The sequence below is a fragment of the Furipterus horrens genome, unplaced genomic scaffold (genome assembly GCF_987537825.1).
Source record: "Furipterus horrens unplaced genomic scaffold, mFurHor1.1.pri manual_scaffold_1, whole genome shotgun sequence".
Lineage (NCBI taxonomy): Eukaryota > Metazoa > Chordata > Mammalia > Chiroptera > Furipteridae > Furipterus > Furipterus horrens.
The window spans coordinates 172,938,964-172,959,463 of record NW_028327171.1 but is presented as its reverse complement, the minus strand read 5'-3'; the positions used below and the strand labels follow the sequence as shown (position 1 = coordinate 172,959,463).

Here is a 20,500-nt window from a genome sequence, read left to right as displayed (position 1 = left end):
TGTGCCCCAATTGGGAATCTAATCTGAGACCTTTTGGTCCTCAGGATGATAGCCAACCACCTGAGCCACACCAGCCAGGGAAGACTGTATCATTTTTCATCCTACCTGTTGAGGTGACTGTAAGCTGTCAACATAAGAAATGTCCAAACCTGTAGAGAATTTTTGTAAGAGTTTATTTGAGCCAAACTGATGACACTGTATGCTGGGGAGCAAGATCTCAAGTGCCCTGGGGAATAACAGTTTGCAGTTTCTTTTGTGCTCTTGGAATTAAGGAAGGAACATGAAGAAGATCACATGAATGTCAGAGAAAGCAAGGCGGAAATTGGATTACAGAATAGTTAAGATTATGTGCACTCTTGAGGGTGGTTATGCCTTAGAACAAGGGATCTGAAAGGGTGGTTCACATATTAGAAAGGGGATCTGAAAAGAAGCATCTTAAAGGTGTGTTAACCTAGAAGCATAGAAACAGTGAACAGGGCTTTCTTAAGGTAAAGATAAACCTTTTACTTAAAAAGTTATATGGCTAGACATGACTGCCCACCATGACCTGCCAAATTAGGAATTTATGATCAGATCACCAGTGAGGTTACTGTCCATAGAATCCCATTTTTGTCCACACAGCCTATAAATTACCTCATCTGGATTGACTATTTTGCTTTGGTTTAACTTTAAGTGTTGTCTGTTTTGAACTAACACATTATTACTCTTTTAATATTAATTCTTCATACTTTCATATTTTACAGAGAAATAAAAACAAGAGTTAATTGGGGTTTTCATTTATGTTGGCTACCACTACTTTCCCTTGGTTGTATTGTGGATGATTATGTACTTAGACACAACATGGCTTATTTTTATTTGTTTATTCCAAAAAAAATATTATTGAGCATCTTTTGTAAATCAGGTGCTCCAAAGCATAATGTTATGATAGGCAAAGTGTCGGCCCTCATGCTGCTTCCGTTGTGGTAGGAAGAAGAAATCATCTAAGCAATAAATCAATAAATAAGACGCTGTCACACAGCAACGAGTACTATGAAAAATTTAACAGTGCAGTGGGATAGAGTGACTGCGGGGAGGTGACCATTTCAGATGTTGGAGCCAGGGAAGGATTCTTTAGGAGAAGGACCTGCCGTGCAGCTAGTGGGGCAACGAGTGGACCCGGCAGAGCAACAGCAAAGGTGTAACAGAAAGGACAGTGTGGCTGGAGAAGTGGGTGATGAGGTCACTAGGGCATAAGGCAGCATCAAAGTTAGACTGTTCAGAATGTCATTGGTAAGAATGGCAAACCCTTGTGTACTTTCTAGACATTAGCAAGTTTAATTCTCAAAACCACCCTGTGGCATCAATACTACGGTTATTATAGTCCCTGTTTTGCTAATGAGGACACTAGGGCACAGAGAGGTCAGTAACTTGCCCTACTACCTGTCACATTGTGGTAAGAGGCAGAACACTTGAATGTGGGTCTGAACTGCTATGTTAGGTTGCTCGCTCTCTATCTGTTTACTCCTTTCATTCAAGTTTAATCAGTAACAAGGAGCCTCACCACTTAGTGAACATGGATTCTTATTCTAGTGTGCTTAAAATGTACTCCATCCATCTTCTAGTTTCAAGTCAAGTCCCACCTTCCCTGAAAATTTTTCTTTCTTTCAGTTTATTTAAAATTTGTTTGAATGTGCATATCAGCACCTACTATGACATACCCACACCAGGCTTCAAGGGCAGTAATTGTTGTGTGTGTGTGTGTGTGTGTGTGTGTGTGTGTGTGTGTGTGTGCGCGCGCGTGCCTGGTGTCCAGTCTCCACAACCTTACAGCCAGTGAAGGAATGATACATTGAGGGAGCACACTCAGGCATGAGGAAGTCATGGGGACAGTAGGTGCTGGGGCCACCTTTTTCAGAAAAGGGAGACATGTTTCCAAGTTCCTGATCAGAACAGGACAAGTGAAAGAGTTAGAGTGGAGAGGGCTATTGTTGAATTTCGCAATCTGAGATGGGCAAAGAAGGGTCTACGTCCTCTAGCCAAGATGAATAGAATCAGTACGTACCACATGATACTTTTTGAATTCCTTTGTATTGGTCATCTGTGTCTCATGGCTTCACTTTTCATTCTTCTGATCATTACTTAATTGTTTGACTTGTGATGGTATCATTTCCTTATCCATGAAATCACTTTGTAGGACCGAAACCATATGGAAAACCTGTTTTAGGTCCCTCACCTTTGTATTTACATATTAGGTGACTTGATTTGAAATGTCAAGGGACTTGGTATGGCATCAAGGCAAAGCCTCTATTGTAGTAAAAATGTTTTTAAATATCTTAAGTGGAAAACAGACAAAAACAATCTCATCCACTAACAAAATAAAACAAAAAAACAAAAATAGAAATTTCCTTTGCCTAAGAGTGTCATTTATGGTTGGGTTTTATAGGAATTCTTCTGAGCATTTAAGAACTTAAAATAGCTGCTTTAAAAAAATTTGATGATGCATTTAGATGGTAAATGTCAGATACTGAAATTTAGGAAATTACCAAGTTGAGCTTTTATGACAGTGTTAACTCAACCACTTTCCAAATATTTTCATGTCTATGTTACTTTGCTCTTTTCAGAGGTTGAGTAAATGTCATAACTGCACTCTGGGCCTCTTAACATTGCCGAGGCTTTTATAATTCAGAAACTCTTAGTATGAAAGGCACTCAAAGTTCACACTTCCCATTACATCTAGGAGTAACTAGATTAGGCTTTTGTAAAATATCTAGGAGACCTGCATTACAATATGAACTTACTTGTTTATGATGTGATGTGAAGTAGCAAGAATCCCAGAATAAGAGGGTTTGGAACTCTAGAGTATACAGAGGAAGGCTGACTAAAGGTACAGAACAGAAATTTCTGCCTTGGGAGGCTGAGGAGGAATTGTCTCAGACTAGAGGATTCAGGAAGGAAAGAATACACAAAAGAAAGCCCTGGCTGGTGTGGCTCAGTGGATTGAGCACTGGCCTGAAAACCAAAAGATTGTAGGTTTGATTCCCAGTCAGGGTACATGACTGGATTGCAAGCCACGTCCTCAACTGGGGGCCTGCAAGAGGCAACCAATTGAGTTTCTCTCCCTCTCTTTCTCCCTCCCTCCCCCTCTCTCTGAAAAATAAATAACAACCTCTTTGAAAGGGGAGGGGAGAACAATGAGAGAAGAAATTGGGACAAGTGTAATTGAACAACAATAAAATAAAATAATTTTTAAAAAAGAATGAATGAGAAATAAAGTTAAAAATTAAAAATATTCAAAGGACATGAATAAAGATTTTGTCTATAAAGATATTTAAATACAAAAAAAAGAACACAGAAAAGAGAGAGATGTGAGTGGACATATTTATTAATATAATACTTATCACAATTCTGTTTCTAATAGTGTGAATCTGAAAACTAGCTAAATATTCTCAGAAAACAAGGAAATGTTTTAATATTTTAAGGGCAAGAACATCATGAAATATTATAAGCCCATATCAAAATAGTGGTTTTTGAGGACTGTTTAAACACAGAGAGAATCCTCACAATATAATGTTAAGTGAGCAAAAGTCACATCCAATTGTATAAAAGGGATCACACTAACTTTGGAAGGGAGAAGGAGGAGAGAACTGCAAGGAGAAAAACTTTTTGAAAGGAAATAATTTAAAATTTTTTTATATTTTCCAAATTATCTCAAATGAGAATATTTGCCTGTTTAGTTCTTCCTGTGCCCTTTTTATCTAGATTTATGTCATTAAGCATGGAAAATTTTTAGCACTTATCACTTTAAATACAGATTTTCTGCTGTGGTCTCTTCTCTTCTCTTCTCCTAGAACTCCTAGTAGAATATTGGAGCCCTTCCATCTGCCTTTCAGGTCTCTGAATGCTCATATTTTTTATTCCTTTAGCTCTTCATGTTGAATTCTCAGTGAATCCCTCAGACTAATACATTCTTGTGTTAATTTTTTCTGTTTTCATTCACTGATTTTTTTTAGTTTTCATAACTATATTTTTACATTTCTAACTCATTTGTTTTATATCCAATTTTGTTTTTATTTCTAACTGTTTTTGTTTCAGAGTTTCTTGTTCATTTACTTCAGGTGTTGAATTTTTCTTTATCTCTTGTATGATCTCAGGTGAAGTTAGGTTAAAGTCATTTTCAGGTTTTTCTATTTATTTTCATTTCAGGTAGAGTACATTTATCTCTTGATTGTTTAGTGTCTTTCCTTAGGGTGTATCTTCCTCCTTTCTTTTGAAATTTTTTTAGATTGCTCTCATCTGGAGTGGGAAGTGTTTGTTTTTTGGCTTTATTTTTCTTGTTTTGTTCTTTCTCTTTGTTCTTTCACCCTTAACAGCTTTGCACCTGAACTCACAGAGTCTCCAGTCCAGAATCAGTCTCCTGATGTTTGATCAGGGTCACATTAGCCCCCAATGAGATACAATGGCTCTCAGAAATGCTTTCAGAAAATCAAGTGAGGGCAGAGAGGTGGTTTTCTGACTGCCCAACTGTATGTAATTTCTTTGCCCCAATAGTACTTAGCTACAACTCCCATCCCTGTTACTTATTTCAGTTAGAATCCTGGTTATAACACCCTTCACGTAGGTCTCTCTGGCCTCACAGGAGTGGAACTTGTGGCCATCTCTGCCTGCATCTATACCAAAGTCCAGGAGCTCGGTAGCTTCAGCCCTACTTACTATTTTCTGTTTCTGCATTGTTATATGTATTAAAGGTGTGTGTGAGAGAGATTTATTTGGTAGGGAGGGGTTCTTGATGTGTATAACCGAAGTCAGAAAAAATAATTTAAAACATACATTTCACATCTACAGTACCAATGGCACCTTTTCAAAATAGATATGAAAACTAGAGAACGGCTCTTGTTTCCCCAAAAATAAAGATTATAAATATGAAGGGATACTGTTTGGGTCCCTGTCAGAGGAAGCAGCGAGCTAAAGATAAGGAATATATATATTTTTTTCCATTTTCAAAGTATAATTTGTCCATGGACGAACAGAAAAACATGATCAGCTGATTCCTTCTGATGAAATAGAGTAAGCTGTCAAGTGCTTACCATCTGGTTCAGCTCCTAATCCAGATGGGCTGCCAATAGTAATTTATGAAAGGTTTGAAAGCAACTTGCCGTTCTCAGGAAAGAATCATTAGGACACATTAACATTGGGACTTGCTCCCCTTACTCAGCCCCTATCTGTGACAGATGCAAAGATAGGACAACTGTTTCCGTACAGCAAAGAGAACAGCCTATTTTTAAGCAAGAAGTCAATATGTCTCTGCTCTTTGGGGGGAAAAAAATCCATCATTTTTCTTCCCCCTTCTCTTTCCTCTACTGGCTCACTGAACAAGGGAGAAAATGCTCCCACGATGGAGTTTCTAACAAATGTCTGAAGAAACCTTCACAGTCTGTTATTTCTGAGTATCTGTGATGCTTGAAAAAGTCAAAGTCAATATCAGGAATAATCCGATGAACCTCACACTCACACTACGGTCAAGTGCCATCTAATCAAGTCTTATAGAGAAACCTCAAAGATCAATCAGTATTTCCAATGAAATTACAGAGCCACAGATTCTTAGACCTAGACATCCAGCCCATGTTAGCCTCTCTCCCACACGATCAGACAGCGCATGAGCAGTTTGGCTTCAGAATCAGAAAATGGTGACACTTGTTTTGACAAGTTTCTGTTATTCATTCTTAGTTCTTACCCCATCATTTATTTACTGTGATCATGAAATAATGGGATTCACTCCTGGGTGACTTATGGAAATGTATTCATTTATTTTCAGTTCATGTAAGAATTGCTGGCAGAGAGTGAGGTAATATTTTTCCTTTGATCAAACCATCTGCTTTACAGGCTCTGAGAAAATTGCCAGTGTGCATGCTCTACATGTTTTAAAACGTTTGGAATGTGCAAAGGAAGAGTGTGGAATCAGCGTATAAAGTTTCTAACTAAAAACGATGGACTCAGGGTGGGTTCTAACCTGCAGATTTGGTTTTCATGAAGAAGGAACAGAGAGGAAGTGGCACTGGGGTTAGGAGGTGACATACATTCCAGCTGGGAATCAGGAGGGAGATCAGAACCAGAACAGACAGAGATGATCTAGCTGAGGTCTTAAGAGAGGGGGAAATAGGAGCTGGTGAAGGTAAGCAAGATAATGGAGAATTTCTCACTCTGAGGAAGGGGGGTAAGCCCTGAATCAGAGTAGAGCGCGCGGTGCACAGGGAATCAAGGCAAATCAGTCTGCCTCTCTGAGGCTTTAAATAGAGGAGGGAAGTTCCAGTCCACCTAACTATAAATGCTAAGCCATCAGAAAGAAACCACGCCGTCTTCTGATAGCCTAAAACTTCTGTAAGTGGGCAAAGGGCAAGGCTGTCATTGTTGGAAACTGTTACTAGTGTGACATTTTTATACAGTAATTATCTGTGCATGTTTTCTTGTTCCTTAAATTTGTCTTCTCTTCCCTTAAATATCTGTCAAAGTGTATTTTATTTAACTTGGAAACATTCATTAATCTACTACTTACAAGGCTATGTGCTCAGGGCTGCAGAGATATATGAATAAAACAAATGTCCTTTCCTTGAAAGAATTTACAACGTAATTGATATACATGATAAAGCACAAATCACCACAGAATGAGACCAAATCTCCTAGGTCATTGAAAAATGAAAAATGAGTGGTCCTTCCAAAGACAGAAAGAGAGAGGCCCTACTTAGTTGGTGGTGATTCATCTAAAGACCATTATTTTTACAGAAGGAATGCGCTTGATTTGTTTGTTTTGTTTCCATTGCCTTTCTCTGTGCTGGTACAATGTCCCTCTAGCGGCCACTTTGAAAACTGCAGACAAAGATTTCATTACCTAGAGAAGCCAACCAATTTCCAAAGAACATGCCGGCCAGGCTAACGCTGCTTCCATCAACACTCAACTCCAGGAACAGTGACATCTTAAAGGAAGGATACCCCCACCCCTCTACCATGTGTTATAGACCCAGAAAAAGTACTATGAAGTAAAGAGTGAGAGAACTCTGAGATCAGATGAACAGGTTCAAATTCCAACTCGGCCACTTAACTGGGACCTGGGCAAATTACCGAGCTTTTCTGTTCCTCAGTTTGCTCATCTGCAAAATGAGATAACAATTATACCCAATTATGAGAATAGAAAAGAGATTACTTAAAACATTAAAAATGGTGACTTGTCACAGTAAGTACAGTCAGACCTTGCTTCTTGATTGTCTTGGTTCTTGAACAATTTGGTTTACAACCAAGTTGTTCACAGAAAAAACTGTCTTGGTTGTCAAACAAAACTTTGGGTCTCAATTCTTTATCTGACAACCTTTTCGTGCTGATATCTGTATGATCAGTAACACATCTCTCAGGTGACAAAGGAGGTTCAGCTTTTAAATTGCTTCTTGAACAGTTTCCCAGAATGAATTAAGTTTGAGAACCAAGGTTCCACTCTACTCAATAATTGTGTTTAGAAAATGTATATCCATTTATTTCACAAACTTTCTTATACCATCTTTCTATAGTACTTATTCACTTTTTCTTTTTATTTATTTTTCTCATTCCAGATTTGCATATACTGTAAGAAACTTGGAACCTATAAAATACAGGACAATTGAGCTTTTATATGCCTTTTTAGCCTATAATGTCTCAAAATCTAAAATCTAGTTAAAATATGATTAACATTACCAATACACTGCTTTTAAAGAACTCGTGGACTTACAAGAATTATTTCTAAAACTCTCCTGATTTCTTGATTATATTCTTTACTGTCATTGCATTATTAATATACAAAACTCATTGTTTTAAGTGTAATGTCTGTGGAACAATATGTGTCAGTAATAAGATACCCCCAATTAAACTTCTGTGGGACTTGAATGGTACCCACAGTATACACTTGAGTCCTGTGCTCATGCAGCTAGATTCTCAAGCTGTCTGATGACCTCTCACCTCTTCAGCAGCCTCAACGTCATTCCCATGATGTTACTTTCCCTGTCAGTCCTCTGGGACCTTGCCCTCATTTCATTACTAATTAAATTCATTTTTACAGAGTCATAAATTAATTATTTGAGGTAAAACTACTGAAATATGGACCTCATTCCAAGATCTTTTTAGACTCTGGGTAATTAAATTTAAGAGTTATCATGTTAATCTTTATTAGTATTTGAAGGAAGTTGCTGATGGGAAATAAAGACTTCAACTTCTTACATACTAGGTCAGTCTGTGTCTTAAGCATAGGTTAAAAAGTTAAGAGGGTTCATTCCAAAAGCAATGTTCTTTCATTGTCCTGCAGGCCTAAGTTGGAAATGACCAGGAAACTTGCTGATCTGTCTCTAGACTAGAGAAAATGGGGTCCAACTCTAAGTTCATTTGTTGTTTTAAAGGCACTTTTATTTTATGAGCTCTCATGTCACTTTCCTATTTCTCAAGAGACCAACACAGTTGAAAAATGACAATTTGAGGCTTCATTTCTTTTTTATGAACAAGTACATTAGATTCCTAATTATTGATGATAACTTGATTTTCTTCTAATGAATGCAGCCTTGAGCATTCATAATCATCAAGAACAAGGTCCTTAGTGTTACAACAATATTTTACCCAGTTGGATTAGGAAATGTTTTGTTAATGGGCTAATCCACATTTCTATTCAAAGAGCTGCTTTAGATAAATGAAGCTTTTAAATAACACCCCCAGGAAAACTCTTGGTAAACAAACAGTGCTTTTTGCCATAAGGGTCTGAAAATAGCTTAGAGAACTATTAAAAAGCAAACCTTTAGAGAAGATCAGACCTGGTTGTAAAACCCATAACTCATCTTTTCCCTCAGGACTGACTGGCTTAAACAAAGGAATATAATTTGGTTTTGCTCTTTGCTTTACCAGGATGATAGCTGCTTAACTTCTGTTATCCTACAACCTGAAACTTGATAACTTTTGTCAACTCATACCTCTCATGAAAGAGCAAATATGCTTTCAAATGTTCGCTGTTCCTGGGGCTTCTCTTTGGGGGTGGAATGAACTAACAGCTGGCTTGTCCTGTCCAGCTCTCAGGTGACCGGCGTCCATGAGCTGATGAGATGTATTCAGAGACGAGTGGATCACCTGACTGAACAGTGTTCAGCGCACAAGGAATTTGCTCTTAAGAAACAACAATTGGTAGCCTCAGTGGACAGCTACCTAAGAAAGGTAGTTTCATAAAATGTCTCCTTAAGCTACTATTTAGATGAACTGCTTATTTGGTGATAATAGATGGTGTGGCAATTGCAACATATGGGCCTAGGGGGAGAATAAGGGTGTGTGTCTCCTTGGACTTCGCTCATGTTCCACATTAGGTTCTATAATTGAACAGAATAGAGTTGCAATTTACTGTTGCTCATCAACCATCCCTGCTCCAGGTTGCCGAACTGTATATATAGTACAGTTTGCCACTGAGCCCTGAACACATATGGACAAAGGCAGTCCTCACTTTGTGCACAATGTGTTAGCTGAACCATGTGCATACTTTGATGGTGTCCTTGATTTACATGATTCTCTGCATGGTTCTAATATGCACAGGTTTTAGTTAACATGGTACCATACAGCATGAGGACACTGGATAGATACCAAAAATTATGCGTTTCAGGGGTTCCAAGAGTAAATCACTATTACCATATTTCATTGAACCAGACCAGTGCAATGGACACAGTCATTCTGAATTTGAGCACACATGTGGAAATCCTCTCTACAGAGAAAATAGAATGGCTTGATGTGGACTAAATAAAAAATCTTATTTATCTGTAGGTGGGATACATAGCAAAAACTAGTGATATCTCAATGACATTAATGCTAATGAGTCTTATTGCATAGGTTAGGTCTCAACTTTTTAATGATATTTACATTTGATAAAATGGATTTATATGGCTGACTTAAAACAAGCAGAATTAGTAGACTTCACAGGAGAGGTTATTAGATAACCATGTCTCTATTTAAATTGCCTCCCCACCTGTTATTGGTCCAAAAAGTTGTGAATCTGAGCCTTGTTCTGATGCCTGGGTCCAGGGAGATTCCAAATATGGTGGCAGCTGTGCAGCCACATTCCCTGGAGCTTGAGAGTCAAGCTAATTTGGTGGCGGTGGAAACATAGTAGGAACTCAAACAGCTGTTACTTTTGTCTCATTGCCAACTTAGAACCAGTTTGACTCTGGGAAGTCTGGACTCTAGTTAGACCCCAGGACAAAGGCAGTACCTTGAATGAAATAGAACCTTTAAAGGTCACTTTATTTATTGATTTATGTATACTGAGGATCAAATATAGCCTTTTATATTAATCACTTAAATCACCTAAGTGTGTTCCTGTGTTTTATTATCACATGTATAGGGTTTGGTGCTGCCCAGGGTCCCCCAGCCTTAAAAATAGAAACCCATAAAGTGATCTAATACCCAGGCTCTAGACCTCTACTTCAAAATGTGCCTCAAAATTGGGCCCTATTCAACATACAGTGGATGACTGTGAGTTAATTAACCAGATAAATTTATCTCTGCTGATGTGTTGGCAAGTGCATTATCCTTTCTGGATAATACAGAAAATAAATTCTTAGAGGGCATGGATGATTGCTTTTATCTCATTGCTGTTAATAAAAGAAATATTTTTAAACATATACCCTCTATTGGTGGGTCAGTACTATTACCTCATATGATGAGCAGCATTATTAATTTAAATATGAAATTCTAAAATAGTTAAAACTATTTTTAGATTAACATTGATATATTAGAGTATAATGGGAATATGGAGAGTAGTATTAGTCTTTTCTATGCATATGCAAATATACATATGCAAATATATATTACTAAGGCTGCAATATATTCTTTTTTTCCTAAAGGTGGAAATATCAATTCAGGAAATCAGTGCAGTACTTTCCAACACAATGGATGTCGGTTCCAACCTTTCTGAGTCAGAGAAGATTTTGAGTAAATATTTGCAACTAGATATCCAAGCTAAGGTAAGTACAATAAGAATTATTATTGTGGTTATGATTTTTCAAAGATAATTTCTTTATACTCGGTAGTTCTAAAACTTAATCCTAGTTTACTTGAGGGTTGAAATTCTAAATTAATATTATGGCAGATAATTACTCAAAAACTCCTACTCTTCTGTGTGTCTGAATAATTTATATTTATATGTGCACTTACTAGGGGGGTTGAGCTCACTGTAACTCAGCATTCTAGCTTGGTATTAAACACTAATTTGGCCCCTTTTCCTGGCCTGAAAGATGTTAGCAAGTCCCTTTGGGGTGCCAGAGGAAGAAGAGTGCTTTTATAAGACTGTGATTTTCTGCTAGAGTAAGTTAAAAAATAAAATTACCAAAAGCAACATGTGTTAATACAAGATCTCAGGAGGTAAATTTTGTTTTTCCACTAAACCTTCAGGGACAGAAATTGCCTCCTCTCCCTAGCACCTTCTCTAACTCCCTTTCACCCCTTTCACATGGTACTTGGGTTCAAATATTCCTGCTAGCAGCTCCAGACCTGCACTGAGTCCCAGCCTGACCCAGCAGGTGTTTAGGAAACTTGAGTAAAGTGTCTTGCCTGGTTCTCCAAGGTCAGCAGGAAATGACTGTGTGTTCCCATCAGTTCTCAGCAGAAAAGACTCCTTTGCAGAAGCACCCATAGCCAAAACTCACACATAAACCCATTTTTAACTGGGGTGTTTTTAATTCATTATTTAAAATGTTCACATGTATTATATATTATATTTGTGTATATGGTGACATAAGATGGTTTGATTTTGGGTGGTGGGAACACAGTATAACTTAATCGATTTTGTATCATAAAAATATACACCTGGAACCTATATGATCCCATTAACCAATGTCATCCCAAAAAATTTAATTAAAAAATAATAAAACCAATAGCCTAAACCTTATAGACTGTAATATTATCAAATAAAGTTAGACCCAGATGAAAAAAAACATAAAATGTTTACAATGAAACGCATGTCTGAATTCATTCTTTTTTTATTCCAAAGTTTTTAGAATTAAGGAAGAAATTACATGGGAGAAACTCCCCTCATCCTCTTTCCCCAAGTGTCATCTGGAAGCAGCACTTGTAAATTAAAATTACAGCCATTCAGCGGAATACTGGGGAAGCATATTAAATACAAGTAGGGAAGCAAATGGGAATGAAGCTTTTTTTCTTTCATATTTGCTTAATTCCTGACTTGATATCACATGAAATTTCATATGACTTTTTCTGTGACAATCGTATATGTAACGCTTACAAAACTTAATTATTTAATCAATGATTAGATTTCACATGCCAGAAATTGCAATCAAAATAAGACATAGGAGAGCAACCCTAAGCAAGTCAAATTCACTGCCCCTTTACGCTATTTAGACCTCATATGTAACACTTCCCCTTCACTTGTTTAAAAATTCTTCTAGATAGCAATTCAAATAAGATTGCATTTTCAATGTCATTTTTATAAATTAAAAAATGGGCAGACAATTTATATGAATTTGCCATATTGTATATAAAAATTAGTTTAAGAATTTGCTAGAGCTATTGTTAATTTCAAAAATAATTCTGGTATATAATTATTTTTTAAATTATTTAAAATGTTTCTGCCATTTGTTTTACCATGTTTCATACCAAACAATTTTTCTTCTATTTGTAACACAAAATTTAGAATACTCTAAATAAGTGTAGCTGATAAAGTGAAAGAATAATTTGAGATGGTTTTCATTTTAAGACACCATTAAAAAATGTTTTTTGAAAGTTGTGCCTTCCTTTTATTGAGGAGAGTCTTGGTACAAGTTCAATTAATAATCCTAATAGATGGATGTGCAGAAGGTAATGAAATGTAAATGTTCATGATTCCCCTGTCAGCTTCTGGCCCTCTGTGCTTTGCTTTCATAGGAAGCATCCCATGAATTAGAAGCAGCTGCAAAACTTATGACAGAGAAAAATGAACTTGAACCTGATGAAGTGGCATCACTTTCTTCTAAAGCTAAATGGTTAGAGGAAGAATTAAACATATTTGGCCAAAGCATCGGCTCCAGGTCACAAGTCCTGCAAACCTGTGTGGCATTTCTAAAGTCATCGGAGGAGGTACAGTACTGGCCTTTATCAGCAAGGTGGCCTCTGCCCATCTTCCTACGTTCTGTGGGGATGGAAGCCCTGGTGGGTTGTTCTATATCCTCCACCCCAGAGCATGTGCTCACTTATAGGCCCTTGATGCACCAAGGCACCATACAAACACTAAAATAGAAGTGGTTTTACTGACACATAATGCAAGTATATATATGTAGATATACACGCAAATAAGCAAAGTGGTTGTGTTGGGACACTTTTTATATGGCTCATAAATATTAACACTGATCTAAACATAGAACAAAATTATTTTAAAATGAGTCATCTTCTAAACCATGGATCTCTTTGAAGACCTAAGCAAGTCACATGGCTCATTTAAAATACACAGAGTTGGAAATGATGCTTTTGGGTCCATTCTTAGATCTCTCTTGGTTTTTTGTTGTTTTTTTTAACCCTCATCTGAGGATATGATTTTATTGATTCTATAGAGAGGAAAGGAGAGAGAGAGAGAAAGAGAAAACGATGTGAAAGAGAAACATCAAGCAGTTGCTTCCCGTACACACCCCAACCAGGGATCAAACCTGCAACCTAGGTTTGTGCACTGGCCAGGGATTGAACCTGCGACCTTTTGGTGTACAGGACCATGCTCCAACCAACTGAGCCACCTGGCCAGGACAGGTCTGTCTTGTTTGATACTTTTTAATAAGTTGCATCAGAGAGCTTCTTCTGAGGCACTGCTTTGACAGGGTGGTACTAGACAATCTGTAAATTCCTTCTAGTAGACTAGGATTCTAACTCTCAAAGTTCCCAGTTCCTTGAAGATGATGTTACTGGAAAAGTGCTAGGGTCCCAGTGCATCCAGGTGCATGCAGATCACCCTCCTTTCCAGGTGGCAGGCACTGGTTTAGTGGGAGGTAGAGCCAGCAAGGCCACTCAGGGATAAAGCCAACAAAAGTTAGGTAGCATGCTGGAGTTCCATCTTCTTACTCCCACCCTCCCAGCACTCCCACCCTACTTCCAGCCCCCACCACCCGGCCTTCCCACATTTCCTCTGTCAGCTCTCAGTCTGTATGTAACATTCGGAATTCTTGTCCCTCTGGAGGACGGCATGCCAAGTCCCTGGAAATCTCAGGTTGCCAGTATCTCCTTCCCACATCTGCACTCCACCTCCGGTCATTTCTGTCATTTAGCCCCAAATTTCATGGTTCAGCAGAGGTATTACAACTGAAAGCGTTATCCTGTTGATGAACATTTTTATTCAGAATTTGAAATGGTGGGAAAGGTACACAGAAGCGTTCATTTTCTGCATCTTCACTGGCAAAAATATACTTTTTGGCTTCTGGTTCAGAATCTACTTCCATGACCCATGCTGGCCTCTGGAGTCTTGGGTTTAGGCTTGAAAGTTTAGCATTACAAACAGCACTTTCTCAGAAGAACCTTGGCTCCTTTCATCTTCCCAGCTTTCACTTAATCTATTGTCCTCTCTGACCAAGCCTTCTGTCCTTCTAATCTGGGCAGTGCTCTTGCTCAGTCCTCTCCTTCCCCTCAGGTTTGCCTTCTTCCCTCAGCAGCTCATGGTTCCTCTGATGCAGTGGGTGTAGTAACCAGTTTTGGCCATTCACAGGACCTTGAGCAGGCGCTGTGTGCCCTTTGTGTACCATTCCATGGTCAAACCCCTCCCATCTTCTTGGGGCCTTGGAAGAAAAGCTGTTCCCCTTTCCCCATCCCCCAACCCACAGGCTCTGGGGATTTTTGGAGACCACCACTCTGTAACACTTCCCCATCCTTCAGAATCTAGCTCTACCAGCCTCTTCTAATGTTTCCAATTTGCTTTTTCCATTGCTTCCTTCCCTTTGCTCCACAGTTATGTCCAAATGGTCTTGGTCTCATGAAGGCAGCCACTGTATATTTTCCTTCCCTTCACAGTTGGACTTTGGCAATAGGAAGACAGCATTCTTGTCTCTGCTAGCTCATCCTCCAGCCTTCATCCCATGGCAGTGTAGCTTACTTCCTTTTTAATCCTGCCATCTGCCACCTCTTCATTCCACTGAAAATGTCTTTTAAAGCTACATACTGATTGACAATTGAATGGTCTATTTTCAGTCTTCATCCTGCTTAATCTCTCTGCCACATGTATTTAATCCTTTTATTCTTACCACCTTTGGCTTAAAAAAAACAAACAGATTTTTTAGGTGTAATTTACATATCATAAAATTCATCTGTTCTGTAGTACAGTGATTGTTATTATGTTTATTGAGGTAAGTGACCATCTCTGTGCTCCAGTATTGATAGCTGCAGTGCCTTGAAGTGCACTTTTTCAGTTCATCTCGGTTCCCACTCCCAGCTTCCTGCCAGCACTGGTCTACTTTCTGTCTCTATAGATTTGCCTTATTTGGATATTTCACATCATTAAGTGGAATCACTCCATCTCCTTCTTTATATGTTGCCTCTCCTTTTTCCTAATTCAGTTCTCTGTTCCGGAGGTGTGGTGGGTCCCAGAGATCTTGCCTACGCTCTCTCTTTTGCCCATTGTACACTTTCCCTATAAAATTTACACACTACCACCACCTATGGTTTCAGTTCACCAGTGACTGAAAAATGGTTCCTCAGCTCCAATACTTCCGAGCTCCAGACCAATGCTTTCAACTTCCAATCATACTGATTACGTATATATCCTATGGGTGCCTGAAACTCAACAAAACACAACTGGTTATCTGTTCGTCAAACGTGTTTTCTTCTGTACTTTGGCATTGGGTTAACGACCCCATCATCTTTCAGAAGTCCTTTGCAGAAGCTTCAAAGTCTCTCAATGTACACTTATTTTGCACCAGGCCCTACGTTTCTCATTCCTGATTTTATTTAAGCTTTACACCACCTCTGTGTTTACTTACTAATATTCTATTTTACAAGTGACAGAAATGGAGGCTCTGAGATGTCAGGTATATGAGATCAAACAGCTAGTGAACATTAAAACTTAAGTTTAATCCCCAGTCTCCTCTCTTTTGTTTTTCCCTATTTCAAAACCCATGCTACCTCAGGCCTGTCTATAGACATGACCTAAAAGATTTCTTAAGTCCCCCTCCTTTCCATTTGCACCATCCCTTCCTCAGCTCAGGTCCTCGTTGCCTCTTGCCCAGCTTAAAGAAGTCACCTCTGCCTCTTCTCTCTCCCTCCTATAATTCTCCCCTTTCATTCCTTTTTTCAAAAATGATCGTTTTAAAGCACATTTGATCATGTTACCTCCTGAAATTCAGCCAATTTGACAAATGTAATTTGTGAAGCAAGCTGTAAATAAATTTATCAAAAATGAATAAAGTATTAAAGTTTATCATTAATTCACTCAAAAAATAAACTAGTACAGATTCAAGGGAATTCCTATAATGACAGCACTCCTGTAAGAGAACCTCTGGGCTGCTCCGAGTGAAACAGAACCCATGGGCTCTTTAGTTAGGGGCCCGATTGCCCGCCGCCAGAATTACAACTCTCAGTACTAGAGTTTAGTGAAAAGAAAAAGAATTGTTTATTTAACAGTTAAATAGATTTAGATTATTTACGGATTTCTGCTGTTGAGTCTTATGTTCTTTAAAATGCCCACAAACACGTAGTTCTGCCTCCCCACTACCAAACCAGGCCAGCCTTAGGAAGGTCAGAAACACCGTTTCCCTACTTCCTAGGCACAGTTCAGCTTTACCAGTAGCTGCCAATCACTCAGATCTGATTGGGGAGGTCCTTTCTGCGCCGTGGTGCCCTCCAGCTCTCAATGCAGAACCGCCTGGATTCTCAGCCTCCTTGTAAACTGCCTTCTTCTTGCAAACCGCATGGATCTCCCCTCCTTCTCAAAACTGCATGGCGAGAGCCTCTTAAAGCGGCCTGGAGAGCCCTCTCAAAACCGCATGGAGAACTCAGCTTCTTTAATCTGCATGGAGAACCTAGCTTCTCAAAACTGCATGGAGAAGGCCCCTTCACCAAGCTGTATGGAGGGAGCACGCGAGAGAGAACAACCTGGAAAGCCCCCTCCTCCAAACCACATGGAGGAAGAGCGTGAGAGCAAGCGAGAGAGCGAGAAACCCCACTAAAATGTCCACAGCTGCTTATATATCCCTGACTGTGTCCTCTGAGGCAGTGGGTGTTGCAACCAGTTCTGACCATTCACAGAACCCTACGCTGGCTCTGTAGGCTCCTTCCATACCATCCCACAGTTCAGGACTCCTCCCATCTTCTTGGGCCTTGGAAGTATCAAAGCCATTTTGCATAACAAAGACACTAGCAACTAGCCCCAGGCATTCAAAGGTGTCTTAAGAGCTGCTTCCTTTTCCCCATCCCCCAGCCGCAAACTCCAGGGTTTGTTTTTGGACACCCTTGTTTCTGTAACATTCCTACTTGCCTTCAAGGAGGATTTTGGAACAGTTGGAAAAGGCGGATGAATTAAAATTTGTGTTTTGATAATTGCACATAACCGACAGCCGATCAAATTGACTCCCCAGTCTGTAGTGCACAGTCCTGTTGAAGTAATGATGGTTCTCACGCTGATTCTGAGTCACTGTGATAGTTAATGAGAATGTGTCACATCATGTTGGTTACAGTAGACAATGAATTGAAACCTGCAGTGGGGTTTTCCGCAACTCGATTATCCCTCCAGCTTCCTCCTTACCACTCAGCTTCCGCAACCTGAACTTAGCCCACACTAAGATCAGTTATCAGGCTCTGAACCAGTCAGTACTTTCACACTTGTGCCTCACACATGTTATTCCTTCCACCTGGGATCCCTTTCTGCTCCTCCCTTTTACTCTGGACAATTCTGAAAGACATGAATCAAATGTCACCTGTTATGGGAAGTCCTTCTCTCTTCACTCAGTGTAATCGGTGGTCCCTCCTCAGTGTGAGTGTGCCCAGTGTGTATGTTGTCCTTGTGTTGTAGAAACTTGCTTTTGTTGTCTTTCTTCCAGAACTGTGTTAAGGGACCCAAGGAAATAAATTATTAATTCTCACTAGGAAATCTTAGAAGACTCCATGGAGGAGGTAGCATTTTAACTAGCTTATGAGGGAAGAGTAGGAGCACAAAATTGAGGAAAGATCATTCTGGGCTGAGGAAACAAATATCAGCAAAATGGGGCCATGAATAAATATGGAAATGGGAAATGAGAAGAGCACTTCTGTTTCTGATTGCCATTTGCAGGCTATCTTATTAACTTCACTTAATTTAAGAATGTTGTTAAAGTCTTTAAAATACAGTCACTAACCATTGCCTGAGGTTTCTCATCCTGGTTAGATTGATTTTGGTAGTTATGAACTCTTTGGGTCTTGTCTTATTGGCCATTAAGTATTCTTCAAAATGTGTAAAAACCATGTCAAAGTTTTCTTCTATTTCTACATCAGTCAATTACACATTCATCTTTAGTTCTGTAGGCACATTTGATTTTATTTAAGCTCTTTACAAAGAGGGTGATTGAAAATAATCTAGTACTGCTTACATTGGTTAGCAAATGAAAAAATATAATTTTAAGGAGGTAAAGCAATATAACTTAATAAGATTAGCTCATGAAAGCTGTTTAATATTAATATTTGTACAGAAAATTAGTAATTATTTGTACTCAAATTCTGATTTATCACTGATTCAAAGCAATTGTGATTTACTGAAAATTTTTTACTGATTTACATTTTTTCTTATTTTCTTCATTACATACATATATGTGTATATATGTATGTATATGATTTTCCTCTGAATTATAAAACTCAGCTTTAAATGGAATCATGCCAGTATTTGACATAAATTGTCCCCAGTTGTAAAACATGCACATATATAAAATACATAAACATGATTTGGGTTACAGTAAGTAGGTCTTATAGGTAATAAACTCGTTGCTCAATTTACTACCCAGTGGTAGTCTTGTCAATAAACAACCTAGATAGATTTTCACATCTTTTCGGTAAATTGGCAATATTTAATAAGGATTTAAAGCATTCTGAAATGTAGTTTCCTTTTCATTTTTATATAGGCTTTTATTGGAATCTAGTGTCATTTTTCTTTAAAGATGTTTTTAAATGTTCTTATCTTGCATTTATTCTCTCCCTCTTTCTTGTCTCTGTCTCTCTCTGTCTCTCTCTGTCTCTCTCTGTCTCTCTGTCTCTCTCTCACTTTCCCTCTCTCTCTATCTCTTTCTCTCTCTCTCTCCTCTCCCCCTGTCAGGTAGAGGAGCAGTGTCAGCGCCTGAAGGAGTTTTACCGAGCCAAAGACCCGTGGCAGGAAGAGGATACTGCAGAAGCCAAGCGTCGGTCTGACTCAGTTGAGAGGCAATGGCAGCTCTTTTTGAAGAGGAGTTTTTTAGCTCAAGACCTAGGGCTTGAGTTCCTTATTTTAATGAATATGGTGAGAATGATATTCTGCGAGTCACACCATCTGCAAGGATTGCTTGTCAAAATCAAAGTTATAAATTAAAAAGTTCAGCTATCACTTAATCAGCAATGTGGGTTTAGAAAGTTCTTTTTTAGTTTCATTCAACCTCAAGCAGTGCTGAAGCCCAGCATTTCTTTTTTTTTAGTCCGAGACTTCTCATAAGTTTATAAGAAAGCGTGACTATGATCCAAATGCATCTTTTTTATTATTACATAGAAGTTCACCCAGAAGTTCTAAGTTATGTTGAGAGCATGCAGCAAGGTCCTTCCAAGGTTCCCAGTGGCTCAAGTCAATGTCTAGGATGAGTTTTCATCTAGAAGAATTTCTTACTATAGTACATCTTTTAATAGTGAAGCTCCATTGTATTTAGAAATGTACCCTAAACTTTAGTTGGCCACTTACATCTGTAAAATACTCTAGAATCCTTATATCGACTTCTAACCCATATAAAGTTCTCTGCAGAATTCTTTAAAGATAGCTAATTCACTTTTCCTTCAATACCTCAAGTATCTTCCTAATGAAACTGCTCATGCCAATGTTAGAAAACACCAGCTGCTGGAAAACATTTTTTTAAATGCTAAGTCAAATCTGACTTCATATCTGGTTCTACCTGCTGTAGCTAAACAAAGCAGGAGGGAAAGTGTTCATATGTGATTTCTTTTATACATGAAAGTCCTTTATACATTGAAAATAATTGCTATACCTAATCTGAGTCTTTTCTGCAGCAAAATGCATGAAAATTCTTTCTATAATTTATGAGGAGCCTCTTTTCTTTCTCCATTCGGATTCTTCCTCCCAGAAATATCTATGGTTTGTCAAAATCATTGATAAAATGCAACCAAAAAGTGAGGTACAATTATGACATAGAGTACAAAGGGACATCATTCTTTACTAATGAGACCTAAGATTATACATTCATTTTTAGCCATGATTTCACATTGCTGGTTCATATTAAACTTCCAATTGAACAAAATCCCCATGCATTTTTATTACAATTCCCACCATGCTAGGTCTCTCACATTTTATATTTGTGTC

General features: G+C 38.5%; 1 protein-coding gene across 3 annotated transcripts in view; it reads left to right on the top strand.

Moving 5' to 3' along the window:
* Window positions 1-20,500, top strand: part of CCDC141 (coiled-coil domain containing 141) — a 165,052-nt gene that overhangs the window by 103,058 nt on the left and 41,494 nt on the right. For all 3 annotated transcript variants that reach the window (XM_090281222.1, XM_090281213.1, XM_090281206.1), the window contains exons 9-12: window positions 9,048-9,189; window positions 10,863-10,982; window positions 12,898-13,089; window positions 19,259-19,438. In XM_090281222.1, coding sequence (XP_090137348.1) covers window positions 9,048-9,189; window positions 10,863-10,982; window positions 12,898-13,089; window positions 19,259-19,438 — 634 coding nt within the window. The remainder of the gene's footprint in view (window positions 1-9,047; window positions 9,190-10,862; window positions 10,983-12,897; window positions 13,090-19,258; window positions 19,439-20,500) is intronic.